The sequence below is a fragment of the Anabrus simplex genome, chromosome 11 (assembly GCF_040414725.1).
Source record: "Anabrus simplex isolate iqAnaSimp1 chromosome 11, ASM4041472v1, whole genome shotgun sequence".
Taxonomy (NCBI): domain Eukaryota; kingdom Metazoa; phylum Arthropoda; class Insecta; order Orthoptera; family Tettigoniidae; genus Anabrus; species Anabrus simplex.
Window position 1 is genome coordinate 26,753,610 of NC_090275.1, and position 25,802 is coordinate 26,779,411.

Below are 25,802 nucleotides of genomic sequence, written 5' to 3' on the forward strand. Positions count from 1 at the left end.
ACAAAATTGTACAAGCGATTGCGAGTTGCTAGTCTTGAGCAAGGATCACGTAGGCTGGAGTGTTGTGCGCAGGTTACTCACACGCGACATCACTATGAGCCTTCTGGCGGCAACACTTCTCCTCAACCCACTAACCAGCCCCTAGAAGTATTCATATTTACAAGAATATAATCGGAGGCACTGTAAAACTCAAATTTGCCACCATTTTCTGTGTTGCTACTGGCTCGCTAGGGCTGCCAGCTTCGTTGAAAAAAGAAAATTGCGCAGTTTAAAATAGTCACAGCATGCGTCAGGTACGTTTTAATTAATCACAGTGTTATTAATCGTGTCCTAACTTGTGATGAGTGTGGGATGCTAGAGGCCTGTTGACCACTTGGTTGCCCCCTGCCCAGTTGTCTTGTTACAAGCTGGATCTAACTAAGCCAGACCAATAATCTTTTCACTAGCCTGGTCTTGAAATTAATTCCTAAGTTGGCAGCACCCATTAGCCTGCTGTAACACTGTCCGAGGCGCGCCATGTTGAATTTCTAACCTCTGTGACATCGTCCGAGCTGCGCCATGTGGGATCTCTAACCTATCGTTCACGAAGGGTCTATAGAATCATTACCAAAGTACAGGTTATCGCCGTAATATCCACATATATCATTAATTTGCAATAAGAGAACTGACCTTGAAGGTTTTCCAATTACTATGAGATGTAACGAAAAGTGAAATGAAACGGCGTAAAAGTCACGCTTTTTATTTTCATTGTGTATAACATGATTGCAATATTTTGATACCAGTATGTATAGTATGAGCATGTCTGGCTCAATGGCTAAATGGTTAGCACATGTTACCCTTCAGTTCAAGGGGTCACGATCAGGTCGGGGATTTTAACTTTCATTGGTTAATTCCAACAGTTCGGGGGCTGTGTGTGTGCGCTCCGACTTATGCATTAAGATTCATCTTAGGCAGAGCCATATTTTCATAAGCGCGTAGATTGCTTATCATGCGACAACTCGTAAGATCTGCAACTAGTTTCGGAGACCACATTCTATTTTTTTTTTTTTTTTTTTTTTTTTTTACACGATGAAAAATGCCCAAATACAGCACCCGTATTTTATTATTTTGCTTTCCCCCTATTTTACGTCACCCGCATTTATAGTTTTCCTACATCCATAGTCATTTTTCCCTTTCCCCCTAGGAAAACGATGCATCGAGGTTTTACTGTAGGCCTATTACTAAGATGTTTACGACATTTTTGCTTCTCTTCACCTCGGTATTAAAGGCAATAAATTTTCACTCATTTAAAGAAAAACAGACTCACCTTTGTGCTTCTTGTTTCGCTCTATCTTCTTCCTCTTTCTGTCTCGCCTCTTCTTCCAACCTTAGCCTTTCTTCTTCTTCTCTCCGCCTCTCTTCTTCTTCTCGGCTGGACATGAAACACAACACAAAATTTATTAATAGAGCTCTCCAAATACAAAGGTAACAAGAACTGCCATCCAGTTTTTATAAATCATTGACCTATTCCACAACTATGATAGGTACATGTGTCATGAACAGGTAGGGGAATACAAACATACTAAACATCAAAATGAGATGAAATTGGTGTTTTTGTTTCTCACTGAAAATACATTTCTTGGATGCCTACAAGTTTAATGTTGCATGTTTTCAGATAACTGCAGACTAATGGATCACCATGAAGTACACAGCAGCAGAATTTATTTGGGACACAGAGTATTACTTCAGAAGTTATAGCACCGGACGAAATGATGGACTGTCCTCAGCAGGAGCATGTCATGTGTTTGAAAAGCATTCTCAGAAACTAAAGATGTTAAGAAAACACACCCACTCTTAGACAACAATAATCCCTCGTGATTTAGGAATATTATAATGCACCTTATATTGTGTTGTGAAAGGAATTAAAATGTACGCGGCATTTTTTGCCCGTACATTATTAAAATAACTACTGAAGATCACCTATTTCATAAATACATTTGTAGAAAGGAGGCACAATGGCAGGAACAGCCACTGCTTTGTTGCCTTCCTTCATTTTCCTTCTGTGCCGCTCTGGTAAATGTAACGCGTAATCCGTTACTCTCCGAATTCTGGCAGCTTATCACTGTTGTAGAGAAGTCATCTATTTATGTGTTGCGTATGTTTTTAGTCAGTGCGTACTTGTGAGTGAGCATCACGTAATTAATTAGGCTATGTGCGCAATTTCTTTCTTTACAGTAATTTACTTTATGGACGAGGCTGAGGAAGAAACAAACGTAAACTGTGCTTAATTTGGAGCTTATTTTCTTCTCCCTTTTATTGAACTTTAAAACTAAGTTTCACAATTTTATGTGCTGTCGTTTTCCCATTGTGCCGTGAATACCAAAATGAGCCCCCTGTAAACCCCTAGTCCCCTTGAGTACATAAAAATTATTTTCAGCGTAATTTCTTACCCTTTCTACAGTATCTTGAACTTAAATACTAAATTTCAGAAATGTAGTGCCAACATTTCCCTGTGGTGCTATTGAGCAGCGTCATTCGATAACGCAACCCTGTTGTCATAAGAGCAATACTGTTTCCTTAACATGGAATGACCAATAGCATATTTGAACAAAACCATCTTGAAGAATAGGGTCAGTGAAAAATCACAATGAAGAATGAAGGGATCAGGTCATAGTCCAGTTTAATGCAAACATTTTTGTAATCTCAATAAAATGAATTTCAATAAGTTTTCGAGCAAGATGAATCCACCCAACATACAGGCCAACTGTTTCAAGAACACCTTGTGTCCAGAAGGACTGCTTTTCCACTGTTTTCATAGAAGTCCAGATCTGCCAATATGTGATGCTTATGGAACAACATTTCACACCTCTGCCATAAACTCTACAACAACTACATGACAACACTGACTCAGTGATGGGAGAACTTAACCCTAAACAGTGCTCTCATATGATGTCCAATATCATCGAATGGATGATATTTATGGTTCTCAATGACAGAAGGCATGCAGAACATGTCGGCTGACATTGCAACAGTCATCTGCATTTTCCGTATCGATGTTATACACTGTTAAAAGAAGTAAAAAACACAACAGTTCCACCTGATCGATACTACATCTACATATGTTTAAGCGTAAAGCATAATTAACAAGGACACATTCTTGTTATCTTAATGTTAAAACACACATAAAAAAACATTTTAAAAATTTCAGCCTGATTAAACTAAAAAATTAGAGTAATGGAAAGGTGAGAGGGCAGAGGGGACCGTTCATGGATGGAAAGGGAATATAGTACATTAACTCTCACTAAAATAGAAAGCAAAATCATCTCCATACAGGCCATGAAGGCCCTGGGAGTGGTGGAAGGTAAAGGCTTCCACTATTCGTAACCTCGGCACTTGATGGGGTAGAGTGGTTAGCTCTACGCCCAACCACCTTTGCCCTCAGGAATAAACGTGATTTAACCTGATACTCGTTTTTTATGTAGGCTGAGTGAACCTCAGAGCCATATGCACCTCCAGAAGTGGAAATCACATTTCTTAAATTTTACGACTTCCTGACGGCAATTCGAATACATGTCCTTCCGGACGAACTGAGCACACCTTTACCACCTCGGCCAGGCAGCCCCTATTCTCAAATATCCTATTAAAAATAGCTTCAAGCTAAAACGTTTGCCGTTATCAGTGTTCCTATGTCATGTAAAACATTCTTGTAAAATATACGTGACAAATCTAGCAACAATACACTACGGGGACGATTATTTGGTCTCCTAAGGAAGGACACGTAGTTTTTAGTACAAGTAAGGCTAACATTTTTTAAATGATTTTAATGTGTGTTTTAACATTAAGATAACAGGAATGTCATCATCATCATGAATTCCTTCCAGCAAGATGGGTAGGATGTTTAAGAGCGATGTGCTCCATTTATTACAGTCCTGCTATGCTTCTTTTCTCTCTAGGACATCCCAGGTTTCTCCTCTCTTCTCTAGGTCTTCTCTTATCTGATCTAACAACCTTTTCCTAGGGCGTCCAATTGGTCTTCGCCCCGGAACAATCTTTTCAAAATACTTCCTTGGTGTTCGAGTCATCTGCATCTGCTTAACATGTACTAGCCACTTCAACCATTTCTCCATGGTCAGGTTGACCTGCAGGTCTCTTCGTATCTGACCATTCCTAATTCTGTCCTTCCTTGTTTTCTGCACAGCTGATCTAAGGAACTTCATTTCAACAGCTTGCAGTTTACTTACATCTCCTTTAAGTATGACGCAACTCTCCAGACTATACGTCATGATGGGCAGGAGATAAGTCTTAAACAGGGTCTGTTTAGCCCTCTGAGGAACTCCCTTGTCCCATACTATGTTCCAAACCTGATGGAAGAAGTTGGATCCTTTCTGCACCCTGTTCAACATTTCTTTCTTGGCACTTCCATTACTTGACATTGTACTCCCCACATATTTAAAGGTATTCACACATTCAATCTTCTCTCCCTGGAGGGTGAGGTTACAAAGTGTATTTGTCCTGCTAACTTTCATTTCCACTGCTCTGATCTTGCTCACAGTTAATTTATATTCTTTAAATTTGGTGTTCCAAAGATCCAGTCTCTACTGAACATCTCTCTCAGTTTCTCACCAAATGGCAACATCAGCAAAAACAAATGCATTAAGATCTTTCTTATGTATTTCTTCCTTTATAATAGTATCCACAAGTGAAATGAAATGGGGAAAGAACAGGAATGTGTTCTTGTTAATTATGCATTATGCCTAAGTATATGTAGCAGAAGATGTCTACAAAGTAGACGAAACAGTTTTTAATTTGCCTTAAGCAAATAAACAGTATCGATCAGGTGGAACCGTTGTGTTTTTTTACTCTTTTAACAATGTCAGATGATATTCTTTTTTGAGTGTAGCTTTTGCATCTGTTGTCCCTTTTGTTCGTATATGGTGGTGCTGTTGATGACTTAGAAGGGCAATCGTAGTATAGAACATGCAGTCACACATGTCGGACTTAAGGAAGGTGGAGAGTGTGGCTGGATTGGGCGAAGTTTCTGTATTTCTCCAGCCTGTTTGTTTTCAACGTACTTAAGATTGTACATCAGCCAAGATGTTTGCGTGTCAATAAGAGCCGTCTTTGCTTGAGCATGCCAGTTACCTCTGTGGATCAGTGGTAGTGTCAGCCTGCGGATTCCAATATAGCGCCCTCAAACCCGGCAGAGGTAGTTGTATTTTTGAAGGGCAGAAAAATGTCCATTTGACACTCCTGTCATATGATTCCAGCATGTAAAAGATCTCTGGTAACACATTTGGTGTTTACCCAACAAAAATCATTAAAAATTCAGCCGCAGATGCCCAAGAGAGAGATTTGGTTTACTCTGTCTTCTACGAGGCCTAGAATGAAATGGAATGTCAAACCTGACAAGCAAGCAGCCACATGGCGTCAAATTAAAATGCTTCCACGTGGTAGCCGAGGCCATACTATTATTATTATTATTATTATTATTATTATTATTATTATTATTATTATTATTATGTTTGTACCGGGTGGTACACCTCCACGCCGCTAATTTAAAATGTGCGCCTTTTGAAACTCCTCTGCTGGAGGAGGGCTGAACTTTATCTACGCTATTAATTCTCTACCTTCTCAGAAGATGTCACCACGTGGAAAATTTTGAGTTTTTGAACTGTGTCATTTTTGATGTGGTTTTGTTTCACTTGAAGTAAGAAGTGTGAACTTTCTCTTCTAGAGGACACTACTGAAGATCAACAATAGTGCAACCTAGTGAGGAGTCAAAGAACTATTTTTTTGGAGAAAATTTAATTTCAAGAGTTTGTTCTTTGTTAAATTTCTTTCTGTCATTGTTTAAGTTGGCAATATTTACCCCTTTCTTCCCCTTGTTATGAATGTAACCAATCCCGAATTTCTTTAATTAATTTCTGACCAATCAGGGGTATCTTCCCCCAACTTGAATCTGTTGCGGGGTCCTATCCAATAAAAACGTTGAGGGAGGGTGTTTTCATTCCCCTAATGCCTAGAACCTTCCGCGAGAGGATATAAACTGCTGATTTTAGGGTCTCCGGGCCACTTCTGTTCGATCTTTCAGTGTATTAAGTACATAGCAGGAGGCGGGAAGCGCCTCTTTCTTCGGCAGCGGTCAACAATAAGGTAATGGCCGATTAATAAATTCATTCTTTTCTTGCTCAGCAGTTTAACTTTCGGGGCGGGTGCGAAGCGTTCTACCATGTAACCTTTTCCTAAAATGTAACTACTCTTTTCCTCTATTCTCTTGTAAAGCTACATACTGGGATAGAGAGTGCTAACCCTCTCGAGCTCCCACTCATATTGTTTTGAGGTGAACTTATTTTTCTCAACCTATTCTTCGATAACGTAAAACAAATTGTTCTTTTCTAAGTCACCTCTGTAGTATGGGATTAGCCCTTGCATCAGTGGCCTAAGAGCCAAAGTAGGTCTTAAAATCAAAGTGTATTAGGAGTGCAAGTTCGCCTCCTCTCAAATTGTTTTAGAGGTCATTTAATTAAACCGCTTTTCATTTAATAGACCTCAGTAGATTGGGTATTTTACCCCTGTGTTTATGTCCGTTGAGGACAACTTGAAGGTGGAGTTTGGTGTGGCCTGTGATTGGCTTACACTTTGAGAGCAGATTGCGCTTTTGGAATTCAATTTTTGTATGCCTCGAGGAGGCTTTACTGTGTAATTTGGAGCAAGTGCTCCAGGGTTTGATTGGGGTCTTCTGCCCCTTGGTTAAAATTTGTATATCGGAAAGTTGGGCTAGTTGCTCAAGAATTGTCAACTCAGGGCTCGAAGCCCAAACTCTGTAACCCCTGTAATTGTACATTTCAAATTGTGTTTCGGCTACTAAGTACCTGTTCTTTGTTATTACTTAATCTTGAAAAGAAAATATAACCTTGTTAAATTTTACATTAACTTTGATTCCGTAGTTTGAGACCCATTCACGCCCGCACCTTCTTACACCTCTACCTACCACCAAAACACGGTAACAAGTGGTAGCAGAGCGTGGTTGAATGGGTCTCAATTTAGCCCCTTTTGACGGCTACACATTGTTTTGATCCGAACTCTAACCATTTTCTCAGTTGCTGGAATTTTTTTGACTTGTTCAAAATTGTTCTGTTATCATGCCAGGCCCTCGCGATGTTCTCCATCTTAATTATTTGCGCAAAGAGGAGTTGATCTATGAATTAACTATCAGAAATGTGCAATCTGGAGGCACGGTTGCAGTAGACACTAACAAGCTTAGAGAGTCCCTTGATTTGCCCATTTCCATCCCCAATTTGGGAGAGAAAGAAATTGATGACTCTCTTTCCATGATCGTCGAGAATATTACTGGGCTAGCTTCTGTAGTTAGTTTTTTTGATGAAAATGATCCGTCTCCTAATCAAATTAAGCGCGTGCAAGGCAGGCTATATCATTTTTCGAATAGGGTTAACGATCTGTTGTCTCTAAAACTGAATGACGTTCAGAGGAAGGAAGCTAGTACGCTCCTGGAAAATATTTCCGAATTATCTAGTGAGGTCACTCTATTGTTAACTGGGGAAGTTCCTCCCAAATCTGATCAACCCACCATAGTGAATGCAGGTAGTGAGGAAGCGCCTCCCAAGGGAGAAGTTAATAGGATAACCGTTGCTGCTCAAACTATCCCTGCCCCATTGGACAACGAATCTGAACGTCGTGCATCATTGAGTAACATCCGTTCTGAATTAACTTCCTTGCCACTTAAACCTTTACCCACTATGTCACCCGGATTCAGCAGCTTGCCTCATCCATTGGCAATGTTGCTCAGAGGTATATCCAAGTTTTCTGTTAATACCACCAGTGACGTAATTTCATTTTTAAGATTTCTAGTGGAATTTCAGGATCATGCCCTCGTGTTTTCTCTTTCTCCATGTCAAATTTTGCAAATCATCTATCCCTATGCAATTGGCATTCTCTCCGACAAAATAGTAAGAGCCATAGCTGAACAGTCATCCATCGAAGATTTTCATGCACATCTACTTGCAAATTTTATTCCTGCCCGCGCTAGGTCATCTCTGATTCAGAAATACTATTATCGAGTACAGAGGTTGGATGAAAACTTGGCTGATTTCATACAGGACATTAAGTTTTATACTAGGGTGTTTGCCCTTCATTTTCCTGAAGATCAAATTGTACAGGCTATTGTAGAGGGAATTTCACCTCCCTATAGGTCATATTTGTGTTTCGCGGCGTGCCCGCAAACTTTCTCTGAACTTGAAGCATTGGCCGTTTCAGCGGAAGGAGTTAGATACGCCGATTCTTTGCGTGTCGCGAAAGAACCCCCGCCTTCCTTTAGTAACACTCGGCCTCCACCTCGCCGACCAGTCAATCCCCGTAAATGTTATGCTTGCGGGTCGCCTGATCATCTGCGCAACAAGTGTCCACTGATCAAGTCAAGTGGGACGAGGAATGGAGCCGGGTCATCACCAGGCTGTTTTAAGTGTGGGGCCTTCTCACATATCGCCAAGAATTGCCCAAACTCGAATAGCACCCCCTCCTGCTCAACTTCTGGTGCAAATTCCACCTACGCCAATAACAAAAAGTGACTAGTGGCTTCGGCTGAGTCGACTAATCCATCTTCCCGAGACTCAGCCCCTGGTAAACAGGTTGTAAATTCAGAGGACGATCAGCCTTCAAATTCATCTTTTGAATGCCCTAAAGAATGTCTTAGGATTGCGGCGGATACCCCCGCACCTGTTCCTTTTCTTAAGATTGAGTTAAATAACGAGCCTATAACAGCTCTCTTAGATTCAGGCAGTGTTTGTTCGATTATTTCGGCTGAATGGTATTCTAAATTGAAAACGGTTTGTAAACTTCCTGACTATGTCTCTTCTCCTGTTCAATACGTTTCGGCTAATTCATCTCCATTAGAAATTCTAGGTTCCTTACTGGTCAAAATTCGTGTTTTTAAGTTTACATGGAAAGTTAAATTGTTTGTGGCCAAGCAATTGTCTTGCCCCATTATATTGGGAGCGGACTTTATTTCTCACACTGGTCTTGTGCTCGATCTCCAGTCTAGGTCGTGCACATTCAAATTTGCTTCTAATTGTAAAATCCCACTATTAAAGTGTAATTCTGTGTCATGTTCTTCTATTTCGCCTACCCAGGATGAGATGTTGTTAGACCTTAGACATCTACCTGAGGAGCAGGCTGATAGTATTCGCAAACTGTGTCAGTCGTTTCCCGAGGTGTTCTCTGATACTCTTGGTGTTACTGACCTTATTGAATACAAAATTGAGGTCACGGATTCGATTCCTGTCCGTTTTCCACCTTATAGGCTATCTCCTCCTAAAATGAAGGCTCTGAAAGAAATTATCGATCAGATGTTGAAGGATGGTATTATTAGGCCCTCTAAGTCGGCGTATTCATCGCCTATTTTTCTAGTCCCGAAACCCCAAGGAGGCTTCAGGCCTGTCATTGATTACAGGGCTCTCAATCGGAAGGTGGTGTTGCAATCTGTGCCCCTTCCTGACCTTCATTCTTGTTTTTCATGGTTTCGTAAGGCCAAGTTCTTCACCATCTTGGACTTGAATCAGGCCTATAATCAAATTCCCCTTGCCGAAGAGTCTAAACATCTTACAGCGTTTGCTACGGACTGGAATTTATACGAATACAACCGCGTGCCTTTCGGGCTCCCCACCGGAGCAGCTGTACTCACTAGGCTACTAGATAGGGTCTTCTCCGACATCAAATTTGAGTACTTATATCACTACTTGGATGATGTCGTCGTATTTTCAGAGACTTTTGAAGAACATCTAGATCATCTGCGAGAAGTTCTCGATCGCCTTCGTAAGGCTGGGTTAACGGTTAAGTTGTCCAAGGTTGCCTTTGCTAAGCCCTCTATGTCTTTCCTAGGGCATATTGTGTCACCTGATGGCGTAGCAGTCGATCATTCTAGAACACAGGCCATTCGTGATTTTAAACCTCCCAAGGACATTAAAGGTATCGCCAGGTTCATTGGTATGGTGAATTTCTTCAGGAAGTTTATTCCTAACTTCGCTAATAGAGCGGCGCCCTTAAACCTTCTTCTAGGAAAGGCATCAAATTCGAGTGGGGACCCTCTCAACAAGCCGCTTTTGAAGACCTTAAATTAGCACTTTGTAATGCCCCTGTACTTGCTATGCCTGATTTCTCGAAGAAATTCATCGTCCAAACCGACGCATCGTCGTCAGCAGTAGCTGCAGTCCTTCTTCAAGAGACTGAACTAGGGAGGCGACCCATCGCCTATGCATCTAGGACTTTGTCGGCTCAAGAAGCCAAGTATTCCATCTATGAGCTCGAAGGTTTGGCAGTCTTATTCGCCTTAGAGAAGTTCCGTCTCTATCTGGAACATGTTAAATTCGACCTGGAGACAGATAATCAAGCCTTAAGCTGGGTCTTAGGTAGGCCGCGTCGTACTGGTCGTATAGCCCGTTGGGCCATCCGTATTTCTGCCTTCCAATTCGATGTCAGGCATATCAGAGGTACTGAAAATGTTGTTGCTGATGGACTCAGCCGTATGTTTTCAGACGACGTTGATAACCATGAACAGGTCGACAGTTCATCACCTCCCGAGTCCATGCTATCTGAGGTTAATGCCATCCTAACGGATGCTCCCATGCTTTTTAGGGATATCGAGAAATACCAACGTGAAGATCCGACGCTGGCTCCGATAATGGAAACCCTTTCTTCTGGGGAACATGTCTTCCCTTATGTTCTGAGGAATGGTGTTTTATGTTGCCCTTCGAGGCAGGACAAGATGATGAAAGTTGTCGTTCCAGCTGTTCTGGTGCCTATGATCTTCAAATACTATCATGAGACCCCATTAGGGGGGCATCTTGGAATCTTTAAAACCCGTGAAAAGATTCGTGAAAGGTTCATCTGGAAAGGTATGGACGGTGAAATTCGGGAACTTGTAAAAGCTTGTAAATCGTGTTTGCTCAGTAAACCCACCATGTCCACTAAAGTAGGCCTTTTGTCTTCTCATCAAGCGTCGCGCCCCATGGAACGCCTGTATATTGATTATGTAGGACCCTTCCCCCAGTCGAAGGGAAATGCCAACAAATTCATCCTTGTATGTGTAGATGGTTTTACCAGATTTTCTTGGTTATTTCCGACTAAGCTGGCTACCGCTCAGTCCACCATTACCTGTCTAAATTCTATGTTTGCTTCTTTTGGTCCGTGCCAATATATTGTATCTGATAATGCTAAGGCGTTCACATCAAATCTTTTTCGTAAATTCTGTTTTGACTTGTCCATCTCTCATGTAACCACTTCTGCTTATTACCCTCAACCATCTCTGGCTGAACGGGTTAATCGTAATCTCAGGTCCGCACTTATCGCCTATCATCATGAAGATCCTTCCAGGTGGGACACGTCCCTGCATTGGTTAGCTTTTGCTTTGAATTCGGCGGTTCATGAATCTCATAAGTTCACTCCAGCTTCCTTGATGTTCAAGTTTGTTCCCAACACGCCGCTCTCTAACCTCTGGTCTCTGAGTGACATTCTACCCGAGACAATAGATCCGGATAATATCAAAGATCTTTGGAAGAAGGCTAAAGCCAATCTTATGGTATCTCATGAAAAGGTTAGGGAAAAGTATGATCGTGGACGGAGACCCTCCCCTTTGAAGGTAGGTGACCAGGTGATGGTCAAGAATTTTGTTCCCGCGGGCAAGCTTGCCCCCAGATTTCATGGGCCTTGTATCATTCTCGATTTTCTTACGCCAGTTACGTTGTTAGTAAGCAATCCAGCCACCGAGAGGATATTTAGGGTTCACCTGTCACAGGTGAAACCAGTGTAAATTTTGTGTCAACTTGCTTCATATAATTTGAAAGGAATATGAGGGTTATATTTTTTTTTGAGTTCCACTCTTAAGGCATTCTGCTCCTTCTATTTTATTTTATATGTAAGCATTTCTTGTAAACCTCCCCCGATTGTTAAACTGCCATCCTGTCCTTGTCACGGCCATTACCACGCTCCCGTCTCCTGCTCCACTACACACAGTGGCTGGCTTAGATGAAACGCCATGGATATCTCCACGCCGCTGGCCCCTCAATCTCTCTACATGCCTGTGCCCTCAAAAGATACATGATGGTCCAACACAATTCTGCCGCCTAGTTTTAATGTTTCAGTGCCCCCGCAGCCGCGCGGCGCCGTGCGGCAACTGGGCCCGAGGACGGGCCCCCTCGGCCCCAGCGAGGACGACATGTGCACGGCGAGCCGGAGCTCTCCTCCCGGCCAAGGCTGATGTGCGGCGCACGACCTGCTACTTGCCCGCAGCCTGTATATGTTCACCGCGGGCGCGGCGTGTTTCAACACCTCTGCTCCCCTCATAGTGCGGGCGAGCGGTATCTCAGGGTACTTGAGGGGTCCGAGCGGCTTCCTTTGGACGCAAGCTGTAACGGCCGGTCTGGCCATCCAACTTAGCCTATATCAACTACATAGACATTCCTGTTCAACCTTAATACCGTTTCATGGGAATTCAACAGCAATATTTGGTGGACATTGCAAAATTTTTCATCACCTTTTAAAAGATCATCTTCAGAAATTCGCCTTCTACAAACATAAATACTTTACGTTACCAATTACAACAAAATTTTGGAACTGAATCAAACCCCATTTAGGAATTTCTCAAATACTTCTGCAATTTATTTTAATATCAACATCAAAACTTGGACTTTGTTTTCAAACAATTTCATGTGTCACTCCTGGTGGAACTTTTGGGGGGGGGAGGTCTGTACCGGGTGGTACACCTCCACGCCGCTAATTTAAAATGTGCGCCTTTTGAAACTCCTCTGCTGGAGGAGGGGTGAACTTTATCTACGCTATTAATTCTCTACCTTCTCAGAAGATGTCACCACGTGGAAAATTTTGAGTTTTTGAACTGTGTCATTTTTGATGTGGTTTTGTTTCACTTGAAGTAAGAAGTGTGAACTTTCTCTTCTAGAGGACACTACTGAAGATCAACAATAGTGCAACCTAGTGAGGAGTCAAAGAACTATTTTTTTGGAGAAAATTTAATTTCAAGAGTTTGTTCTTTGTTAAATTTCTTTCTGTCATTGTTTAAGTTGGCAATATTTACCCCTTTCTTCCCCTTGTTATGAATGTAACCAATCCCGAATTTCTTTAATTAATTTCTGACCAATCAGGGGTATCTTCCCCCAACTTGAATCTGTTGCGGGGTCCTATCCAATAAAAACGTTGAGGGAGGGTGTTTTCATTCCCCTAACGCCTAGAACCTTCCGCGAGAGGATATAAACTGCTGATTTTAGGGTCTCTGGGCCACTTCTGTTCGATCTTTCAGTGTATTAAGTACATAGCAGGAGGCGGGAAGCGCCTCTTTCTTCGGCAGCGGTCAACAATAAGGTAATGGCCGATTAATAAATTCATTCTTTTCTTGCTCAGCAGTTTAACTTTCGGGGCGGGTGCGAAGCGTTCTACCATGTAACCTTTTCCTAAAATGTAACTACTCTTTTCCTCTATTCTCTTGTAAAGCTACATACTGGGATAGAGAGTGCTAACCCTCTCGAGCTCCCACTCATATTGTTTTGAGGTGAACTTATTTTTCTCAACCTATTCTTCGATAACGTAAAACAAATTGTTCTTTTCTAAGTCACCTCTGTAGTATGGGATTAGCCCTTGCATCAGTGGCCTAAGAGCCAAAGTAGGTCTTAAAATCAAAGTGTATTAGGAGTGCAAGTTCGCCTCCTCTCAAATTGTTTTAGAGGTCATTTAATTAAACCGCTTTTCATTTAATAGACCTCAGTAGATTGGGTATTTTACCCCTGTGTTTATGTCCGTTGAGGACAACTTGAAGGTGGAGTTTGGTGTGGCCTGGGAGAGGCTTAAATTAAAGAGCGAGTGGCTCTTTTGGAAACTGAGTGTTGTGTGCCTCGAGGAGGCTTTATTGTGTAATTTGGAGCAAGTGCTCCAGGGTTTGATTGGGGTCTTCTGCCCCTTGGTTAAAATTTGTATATCGGAAAGTTGGGCTAGTTGCTCAAGAATTGTCAACTCAGGGTTCGAAGCCCAAACTCTGTAACCCCTGTAATTGTACATTTCAAATTGTGTTTCGGCTACTAAGTACCTGTTCTTTGTTATTACTTAATCTTGAAAAGAAAATATAACCTTGTTAAATTTTACATTAACTTTGATTCCGTAGTTTGAGACCCATTCACGCCCGCACCTTCTTACACCTCTACCTACCACCAAAACACGGTAACAATGTTAATCGGGTTTATGCTTGTGCTCATCAGGGCCTCCTTGAGCTGATCTTTGTAGTGCTTAGAAGAGTACCATGAGGTCTCACTATATAAGATTTGCCAAGCGATTGGTTGTCACTCATACTCAAGTTGGAGGTCAACAATTCAAACCTCTTTTGTAATTTAATGCACGTTGTGATGCTCTGGTTGGGTTGATGGAGGTATCTCGAAAGAATGTGGAACATCCCACAGTGCCAAACCAAGCATTTCCGGACATGGGTCCCTGCTTGAAAAATGATAATTTTGCCATCGTGCACAAGAGAAGAATACTTCTCTTAGATTAAGTTACTGATTCAGGGACCCCAAACTGAAGGGAGCAGTTTAAGGACAACAGCATTGCATGAGATTAATTTCAAATTGCATTAAAATCTAATTTTATTACAACATAGTGTTTTTATATACACATTTTTAAAAGTTTGGCTTTTATGTCGCACAGTCAAAGATAGGTCTTAAGGGGACAATGGGCTAGGAGTGGGGAGGAAGCAGCCATGGCCTTAAGATACAACCCCAGCATTTGCCTGGTGTGAAAATCGGAAACCATGAAAAATCATCTTCAGAGCTGCCAGCAATGGGGTTCGAACTCTATCTCCTGAATGCAAGCTCATAGCTGCACGCCCCTAACCGCACGGCCAACAATATACACAATTTTTTTCTCATTTGAATTTACATACCAAATTCACTGTAGCTGAAGATGTTCCGAATAGGGATGAAACATGTCCTACCAAAAAAAAAAAAAAAAAAAGGTAATATGTTTGTGTATTTTTATTTATTTAACAAATGGTAATTTGTATTCAAAGCGTGGAATACACCTCTGAAAGATTAATGTTAATGGTTTTTAAGTCCCACTAACTACTTTTACAGTTTTTGGAGACACCGAGGTACCGGAATTTGGTCTTGCAGGAGTTCTTTTAAGTGCCAATAAACTTACAGACACGATGCCGACGTATTTGAGCACCCTCAAATACCACGGGAATGAGCTAGGATCGAATCTGCCAGGTTGGGGTAGGAAGAACAGTGTCTCAACCGTCTGAGCCATTCAGCCCGGCACATCAATGAAAGAGTGACAACTGCATTTATTATAGCAAGGGAAAAAGAAACAGATGATTACGTTATTTTACCGTTATTGCCATATATATTCCAATTTTGATAAAACATTGGGATGTATTTTTTTATTTATTTATTTATTTATGGTCTTGTATATGATAAGATTCTATTTTACGAGGGCTATTTTTAAATAAAGGATTGTTTGCCAATGAAATAAGAATCACTACATATTATTGGTTCATTCCATTCTTATTCCAATCTACATACCTTCAGCCACTTTTCCACATAATTTCATATTTATTCAAGCATTTGCCATAGCGGGACAAGATTCTGTGGATTCTCGTCGTAGACGTCAGACGTCTGCTAGTAAAACCATTTCTGAATCATTGCTCACTTTACCATCAGCGTGAAAATTATTGCCACTGAGGAACTTCCACAGATGCAGAAAGAATTTGTAGTCCAATGCACAAGTCAGGGTATCGTTCTCAAATGTGAAATAAATATCACACGGGAACACGTTCACTTCCTTGTGTAAATTACTTTATTGTCACTGTAAGTCACAACATAGAATTATACACACTAGCAAGTGACCTACAACACTTAATAGCAGAGTACTGTACCCGTCTAAATGGTACCTCAGTTAATGTGAGAAAGCTGGGAATATTTATTACGGAGCATTGCTTACGAGTGCGCGTGTACCAGCTGTGACACAGTTGTGCGAGAGCGAGCCGGCCGAAACTAGGTCAACAGCTGATCGAGGGCGACCGGAGCGCAGTTACGTCATGACACCGGCAGACGACAAAGGGGAGGAGAAATGTTCTCATAAAATCCACTCGTAGCGGTCAAGGACGAGCTATGGCGCAGGTCGATTACCAGCCAATAGAAATTGAGGAAAGTGCTGGAAATATTAGGATTGTTCTGGAACTAAGTCGAAGGAAGTTCTTGGGTAAGAACGTCAAAACAGTTCAAGAAAAATTTTACGAGACGACGGCCAGAACAGTTTTTCAAGAGCACGTTGGACAGTTTTTTTTCTTACGAGAAGTCGAACCGTGTATTCTCTACGGGGAAGAAGAATATGTTCAGACGACGTGAATACTAGTGTAATCCTTATAGGGCACGATCATTACATTACTTGAATGCCAGTGTAATTCATTGTTAGCTCAACGCAGTATCCAGCGAGCTTATTACAGTTGTACATTCTCCCGGGTGGAAAATGTTAAACCGCAGACAGTCAGCGTGCTCATTTAAGCCGATTCTTGCCATAGAAGCTTTAGGAATGTTCCATTGGACATTATGAAAGGAAATCACGATCTCAAGTGGATAGGCGAGAGGAAATCTAACCTTTATTTAATCATCATAATAGTCAGCCCTATTATTTGTCAGCCTAAGGCGTATCGTAACTTAATGAATGTGTTCAGAAGACGAAGCTTATAGTAATAATGGACCTAAAGTACATCGTTGCGCCAAGTTAAGTGTTGTACATAACTTAGTGAGTTATAGCTAGTGTGGATCCCTGTGCTAATAGAATATTTTAGTTTCAGCTATCTCCGAGGAAACCAAGTTGTCGACATGCGGCGATCAAGAGGGAAATCGAGAGATTTTCTGAGACTTTGCTGGAGTAAAAAGAAGACGCTGAATATAGCTACAGTCATGAGGAACTAAATTCCAGAGTGCACGCCAACGCGATGACTTTGTACATCCGTAAACCACCATAGATGAGGCAAGAGACGTTGTCGCCTGCAGCAGCATCCCGACGCCAAGGATTTTCACCGGAAATATGAGTACCCTTGTAAAATTTCTTCTCTTTTAGTAGATGACTAGATTGTATTCTTGCGTAGAGTAAAGTAGTTTCCTTAGTAATTTTGTATGTAATGGTGATGGGAGAGCATTCCTTACTTCGTTGATTTGTAATTTCAATATTGTTCTATCTTTGCATTTTCTTGGAATAATGATAATTTTATTTTGGACGTGATGATGAATAATCCCAGTTATTCTCGAGTTGACATGAGTGAATGATTATGATCTTCGAAAGTGATTTAAGGGAGTAAGGTCTACTAACAATCATAATAATAATAATAATAATAATAAGAGTAAACTAAACTCATAAAAATAGTAAATGAAGATATGATTAAATGTAGGAGTAAACTATAATTAAATCGTAGTTTTAAAACCCTGTTAGTCATGTGTAGTGATTGATGGTAGAAGGGAAAGTGAACGACGAATGTTAGAAATATTCTTCGAGAGAACGATCTAGGAGCCATTATAGGATAATAGTAATAATAATAATGATCAAAATAGTAAAGGTCGGATAATGTAAGAGTTGTTGAGATTCAACTTGTATGGTCATTGTGATAATGGAGTTCGCCATTAATGGACGACATGGGACTACTAGGGTGCATGTCGGGCCTAAACGGTATTATGAGTCACAGTGATTGTAATGAATGATTATGGCGATAATGATTTATGAGGATGTACGGATTTAGGGACTATAATAGGTCTATTTCTGGCTCAACCACTGATAAAAATAATACACGGCTTAATCGTTATTAGATGTTTTCGAGGCTCTTGAGCTCTTATCACTGATGATGGTGGTGGTTATTCTTCGAGAGAGAAATTTAGCTTTCTGTATCATTATAACTATAGTCATGAGCGAGTTTATTTCTGATCAGATGATTATAAGGATCTTCAATAAAACCCAAGAGGAAGACGAGATAAATGACTAGATAATAATAATAATAATAAATATTACAGATTCATTGTGGGATAAAAATGTACTTATAACCAGTTGGTAGAATTGGGTTATTTGGTGTCATTTACTTTTATCATTCCAAGGAAACTTATCTTGTATATTTTTTTTTTGTTTGTGTGATCGTGATGCATTGTTGTTGTTGTTGATTCCGTGTAGGATCACATGATGCTCTATCCATCCATGTAATGCTAGGTAATTTAGAAAGGTTAAATAGAGTAAGGAAAGAATACAGTCAAGCGTAGTCTACGAGAGAGAGGGAGTTATGCCAAAGAAATTGTAAAAATATTTCCAAACGCTAAAGTGAAGAATTTGTAAAAATATTACCCAACACTAAAATGAAATTGTAAAGAAATTTTATGATGACAAAATGAGTTAGAGGATTTTTCACAGGTAGAGTGAAATGAATGTTCAAGGAATTTTCTTGAACAAGTAAATGCTGAGTTAATAGGAATTGTTCTTCAAAATGTATGAAATTATTTTACCTGTAAATGACTAAACATGAGTTATAACGGGAAATGACAGCTTTGCTAATTTAGTGATTTATTCGATGTTACAGAATAAAATCTTAGGTGGAGTTTCATTGGAGAAGCAATGGAACCTAACACCAAAAGCATGCGAGGACTTACAGTCGTATTCATTTATTCACAAGCCATTAAAGATTGAGATATTCCTTTTATTGCAAAAATCACATTGTATTTAATAATTTTTTTTCTTTTTTTTTCTCTTTCATGCATTTGTCCAGACTGGGTTTCCATTATGTTTTTAATAAACGTTGTTGTTATTTTGCCCTGATTTTCATTTATATTGTGTCACCTATCCAGTCACCAAGGGTCCTGAAAATGTAAATTCTAGGAAGTTGTCCCTTAACAGCATAATCGGCCCTGCGAACGGTCCACCCTTTTGGGACTCTCGCTCCGCCGACTGAGCGACCCCGGAGAAGGGGACATATTTCTGTGGCGCCCAACTTTCAGGGCCAACCCAAACCCTCATTGCTTAGGCATTGATCGTTTTGGTGAGTTATTTCCAGGGCATATTTTTGTTGTTGTTATATGTACGATCTTGTTGTTTCGGCGAACACTATTGTGGCGCAGAAGCAAGGAGATGGTAATTTTTATTCAGTTAAATGGTGACAATTAAATGGGTAGAGATACCAAGGTTGGTAATGACATAATACAGCTGGACATTGCTTTGGTATAGGTCTATTTGTTACAGTACGGAGAGCATGCTTGTGGAGTTCATACTTTGTATTTTACAAATTCTTTGGCAATTTCCGGTGAAATTTAGGCAAATGGGGCAAAGATGTACAGGTTCATCGTTGTTGGCGAGCACAATGCTTATGAATTGTAATGGATTTGGATACTTTAGCTCGGATGATAGCGGAGATGAGAGCCAGCGCTGAGAAATTGGGAGCTGAGAATAAGGCTAGTATTGAAAGACTTGAACTTGCGCAATCTCAAATGTCGGCCGAGTGTAGGGCTAGTGCTGATTCTATGAAAGCCGAAACTAAAGCTAGTATTGAAAGACTTGAACGTAATCAATCAGAAATGAGAGCGGAAACTAAGGCTAGTGTTGATTCTATTAGGACTGAGTTTAAGGAGAGTCAAGCACAGATGTCACGTGAGTTCAAAGACAACCAGACTAGGTTAACCCAAGAAATTAAAGTGATGTCGCGTGATTTTAAAGATAGTCAGGCGAAGTTGAAACAAGAGATTGAACGAACAGTTACAAACTCGATAGCTAGCGTAGCGCAGGAGTTTACTGAGAGACTAGGCACGCTCAAGAAATCAATTATGGATAATATGATCACACATAAGACTGAGGTGGAAAGGAAAATTTCTGAACTTAGCAACCAAATACAATCGCATAAAGAAAATACGACCGATGCGCAATTGAGGTGGACTAAACGATTTAAGGAAGTATGTGATAGTATAATTCAGGTCGACAAGGGGGTCAGACAGGAAGTTCGGATGAGCAAAGAACTCATTACTGATGAAGTAGAAGGTCTGAAAACAGCTGTAAATGACAATAAGAAAGCTATCGGAGAAGTTGTATCCAAGGTGGAACACGAACTTCTTGCGTCCCGTGGGTTAGTAGGACAAATGGAGGATAAAATAAAGGGGATGTCAGACGAAATATCAAATATGACAACGGAACTACAAACGTTGCGATTGCATAGTGACAGCACACGAGTTGTGACTGCGTCCGTAATTGAAAGGCAATCACAAATGGAGCAACAGTTTAAAGCAGGATTTATTTGTTCGACTCCTAATGCAGCACAGGAGATAAAAACTTCCGGTCGAGCTAAGAATAATACCGCATCTTTAAATCAAATGGACGATAAAGGGAACAGGCCGCAGATTGTGAATATTATACGTCTACAGGACAATCAACCCCGAAAGTTCAACAATCAAAACGGACCTACACCTAAAACCTTTATTAAGGACCTACAAGAATATTTTAAAGATAATGACATTCCTCCTGAACGACAATTACGAGTGACGGAAAAATACCTAGATTCGTCAGCTCACACGTGGTTTATGGCATTCCGGTACAGTTTCGATGATTTCGAAGGATTTAAAGTCGCATTTTTCGACAAATTTTGGAACACAGATATTCAGCACAATTTGAGGACGGAATGGTATGCTCGTCGATATGCTTCGACGCTGCCTACGAAATTTTCCGAGTTCGCCGCAAATCAGATCCGGAAAATCCGAGAATTGGACGACCCACTTCCAGAGGAAGAATTATGCCGAGTCATCATTCGACAGTTACCGCCGGACGTACAAAGAATATTAATAGCATCGAACATCCGAACAGCTATGGAGCTGGAAAGAGTATTAAGACAGCTAGATATGACGTCTAGGGATCATACCCGTAATACTCGAACTTTGAGTCAGGAAATCAATTCGACTTATGTTGAGAAAGAAAGGACGGTGGTTCCACAGAAAAATAAAGAAGTACAAACTAAAGAGAGGTCCGAACGGAGTGAAGCAAGGGATGAGCAGAGATTACAGAGGGGCTTCCATGGATTTCGACCGTATTCGATGGGATCAAGAGGAAGAGATCGATATTTTGGCCGAACTTCTCGAGGAGTAAAATATGCTGCCGAGAAAAGAAGAAATTATCATCGGTTTTATCAACCAAGGGGGACAGTTGATGAAAACAAAGAACATGTCCGGGAACTCAAGGAGAAAACAGACGGAGGTGAAATATGGAGAAGAGCTATTTTGAATCAAAATACAGATCCCGACGTAACAGGCGCAGAATCCCTCGCATTTCAGGAAGAGAAAAAAAGACGGAAAGGAGAGGAGGAGACCGTCTGCCAACCCGGAAGGAGTCAAGGGGTGAAAAAAAAAAACGTCAATTTTTGAATGAAGAAATACCCGAAATATTGGCGAATGGTCAAGGGGACTGCTTTGAGATAATTCAGGTAGATTCATGGCTCACACGACCGCATGATTTATTGGAAGAAAGACGCCAGGGCAACAACCCGAATTAAGGTAAATAACACAGTGCATGAGGCGACGAAATTAATTCCCTCAGTCATTCATTTCAATCAATATCCCGTCCGAACTTGGGACAACGTAATTCCACACCTGGATCATAGACGTCCTACTCATGCGGAAGTAATTCTCCAAGCGAGAGAAAACCTTGTAGATCACGCCAACAGAAGACGGAGGAGAATACGTAAGAAACGATTTCATCGTCCCTTAAATGTTGGAGAGTACGTATTACTCCGTAAACCCGCTATTTCAAGTCCTGTTGAAAAATTCTACGCGAAGTTCGCACCTTTATATGTTGGACCTTACAGAGTAATTAAAGATTTGGGGAACAATGCATACCAGGTAGAGAGCTTTGATGGACACTTTAGAGCTATTTATAATGCTGGGAATTTACGCGTCTATCACCAGTTCCGGAGAAATCCTAGAAATTAATCTTGAAAAGGAGCTGTAATGGTGCACATTTTCCGTGTACATTTAGAAAATAAACTGAGCTGTTATGATTTAATCTGCTAATTAAATCCTAAATCAACCAAGGGGGATTATGTACCCGTCTAAATGGTACCTCAGTTAATGTGAGAAAGCTGGGAATATTTATTACGGAGCATTGCTTACGAGTGCGCGTGTACCAGCTGTGACACAGTTGTGCGAGAGCGAGCCGGCCGAAACTAGGTCAACAGCTGATCGAGGGCGACCGGAGCGCAGTTACGTCATGACACCGGCAGACGACAAAGGGGAGGAGAAATGTTCTCATAAAATCCACTCGTAGCGGTCAAGGACGAGCTATGGCGCAGGTCGATTACCAGCCAATAGAAATTGAGGAAAGTGCTGGAAATATTAGGATTGTTCTGGAACTAAGTCGAAGGAAGTTCTTGGGTAAGAACGTCAAAACAGTTCAAGAAAAATTTTACGAGACGACGGCCAGAACAGTTTTTCAAGAGCACGTTGGACAGTTTTTTTTCTTACGAGAAGTCGAACCGTGTATTCTCTACGGGGAAGAAGAATATGTTCAGACGACGTGAATACTAGTGTAATCCTTATAGGGCACGATCATTACATTACTTGAATGCCAGTGTAATTCATTGTTAGCTCAACGCAGTATCCAGCGAGCTTATTACAGTTGTACATTCTCCCGGGTGGAAAATGTTAAACCGCAGACAGTCAGCGTGCTCATTTAAGCCGATTCTTGCCATAGAAGCTTTAGGAATGTTCCATTGGACATTATGAAAGGAAATCACGATCTCAAGTGGATAGGCGAGAGGAAATCTAACCTTTATTTAATCATCATAATAGTCAGCCCTATTATTTGTCAGCCTAAGGCGTATCGTAACTTAATGAATGTGTTCAGAAGACGAAGCTTATAGTAATAATGGACCTAAAGTACATCGTTGCGCCAAGTTAAGTGTTGTACATAACTTAGTGAGTTATAGCTAGTGTGGATCCCTGTGCTAATAGAATATTTTAGTTTCAGCTATCTCCGAGGAAACCAAGTTGTCGACATGCGGCGATCAAGAGGGAAATCGAGAGATTTTCTGAGACTTTGCTGGAGTAAAAAGAAGACGCTGAATATAGCTACAGTCATGAGGAACTAAATTCCAGAGTGCACGCCAACGCGATGACTTTGTACATCCGTAAACCACCATAGATGAGGCAAGAGACGTTGTCGCCTGCAGCAGCATCCCGACGCCAAGGATTTTCACCGGAAATATGAGTACCCTTGTAAAATTTCTTCTCTTTTAGTAGATGACTAGATTGTATTCTTGCGTAGAGTAAAGTAGTTTCCTTAGTAATTTTGTATGTAATGGTGATGGGAGAGCATTCCTTACTTCGTTGATTTGTAATTTCAATATTGTTCTATCTTTGCATTTTCTTGGAATAATGATAATTTTATTTTGGACGTGATGATGAATAATCCCAGTTATTCTCGAGTTGACATGAGTGAATGATTATGATCTTCGAAAGTGATTTAAGGGAGTAAGGTCTACTAACAATCATAATAATAATAATAATAATAATAAGAGTAAACTAAACTCATAAAAATAGTAAATGAAGATATGATTAAATGTAGGAGTAAACTATAATTAAATCGTAGTTTTAAAACCCTGTTAGTCATGTGTAGTGATTGATGGTAGAAGGGAAAGTGAACGACGAATGTTAGAAATATTCTTCGAGAGAACGATCTAGGAGCCATTATAGGATAATAGTAATAATAATAATGATCAAAATAGTAAAGGTCGGATAATGTAAGAGTTGTTGAGATTCAACTTGTATGGTCATTGTGATAATGGAGTTCGCCATTAATGGACGACATGGGACTACTAGGGTGCATGTCGGGCCTAAACGGTATTATGAGTCACAGTGATTGTAATGAATGATTATGGCGATAATGATTTATGAGGATGTACGGATTTAGGGACTATAATAGGTCTATTTCTGGCTCAACCACTGATAAAAATAATACACGGCTTAATCGTTATTAGATGTTTTCGAGGCTCTTGAGCTCTTATCACTGATGATGGTGGTGGTTATTCTTCGAGAGAGAAATTTAGCTTTCTGTATCATTATAACTATAGTCATGAGCGAGTTTATTTCTGATCAGATGATTATAAGGATCTTCAATAAAACCCAAGAGGAAGACGAGATAAATGACTAGATAATAATAATAATAATAAATATTACAGATTCATTGTGGGATAAAAATGTACTTATAACCAGTTGGTAGAATTGGGTTATTTGGTGTCATTTACTTTTATCATTCCAAGGAAACTTATCTTGTATATTTTTTTTTTGTTTGTGTGATCGTGATGCATTGTTGTTGTTGTTGATTCCGTGTAGGATCACATGATGCTCTATCCATCCATGTAATGCTAGGTAATTTAGAAAGGTTAAATAGAGTAAGGAAAGAATACAGTCAAGCGTAGTCTACGAGAGAGAGGGAGTTATGCCAAAGAAATTGTAAAAATATTTCCAAACGCTAAAGTGAAGAATTTGTAAAAATATTACCCAACACTAAAATGAAATTGTAAAGAAATTTTATGATGACAAAATGAGTTAGAGGATTTTTCACAGGTAGAGTGAAATGAATGTTCAAGGAATTTTCTTGAACAAGTAAATGCTGAGTTAATAGGAATTGTTCTTCAAAATGTATGAAATTATTTTACCTGTAAATGACTAAACATGAGTTATAACGGGAAATGACAGCTTTGCTAATTTAGTGATTTATTCGATGTTACAGAATAAAATCTTAGGTGGAGTTTCATTGGAGAAGCAATGGAACCTAACACCAAAAGCATGCGAGGACTTACAGTCGTATTCATTTATTCACAAGCCATTAAAGATTGAGATATTCCTTTTATTGCAAAAATCACATTGTATTTAATAATTTTTTTTCTTTTTTTTTCTCTTTCATGCATTTGTCCAGACTGGGTTTCCATTATGTTTTTAATAAACGTTGTTGTTATTTTGCCCTGATTTTCATTTATATTGTGTCACCTATCCAGTCACCAAGGGTCCTGAAAATGTAAATTCTAGGAAGTTGTCCCTTAACAGCATAATCGGCCCTGCGAACGGTCCACCCTTTTGGGACTCTCGCTCCGCCGACTGAGCGACCCCGGAGAAGGGGACAGTACCCTGAAGTAAATTCTGACAAGTACAGATATCAACAACATGAACTCATGCACTATAACATACGCTCTCTTGAACTCACCTGACTCCACCACGGAGCCCAACAGTCATTCCGAGTCCAACACTTGCCTTCGAGTCCAACCAGACTGACAGATCGATATATGTACAGTTCGATCAACCATCTAGAATTATCTATTTCTGGAAGTGTTCTTACAACACTCTAATGGAACACACTCGAAACATCGATCGACCAGCTAGTCGAATGGAGTACTCAAACATTCTATACTGTTTACCAATACACATAGTCCAACATTCCAAATGCCTCTACATGTACCTGGATAATAAACCTTACAATAAGTTTCCAGAACCCTTCATATATATCAAATTATAGTAGAATAAATCTAATGTACAAACATAGTTTTCTACCCCTTTCGACTATATAGATTTTGAGGTTAAACTTGTACACCATACGTATTTGAGGTTATATAAATTTTATAATACATATTTACAGGGAGAGCCTCCATGGCTCAGATGGCAGCGCATCGGCCTCTCACCGCTGGATACCGTGGTTCAAATCCCGGTCACTCCATGTGACATTTATGCTGAACAAAGCGGAGGCGGGACAGG

General features: G+C 40.4%; 1 protein-coding gene across 2 annotated transcripts in view; it reads right to left on the reverse strand.

Moving 5' to 3' along the window:
- The window catches only part of LOC136883294 (Golgi resident protein GCP60), a 130,130-nt gene that overhangs the window by 51,845 nt on the left and 52,483 nt on the right, over positions 1-25,802 (reverse strand). For both annotated transcript variants that reach the window (XM_067155529.2, XM_067155528.2), the window contains exon 4: positions 1,307-1,411. In XM_067155529.2, the coding sequence (XP_067011630.1) occupies positions 1,307-1,411 (105 nt within the window). The remainder of the gene's footprint in view (positions 1-1,306; positions 1,412-25,802) is intronic.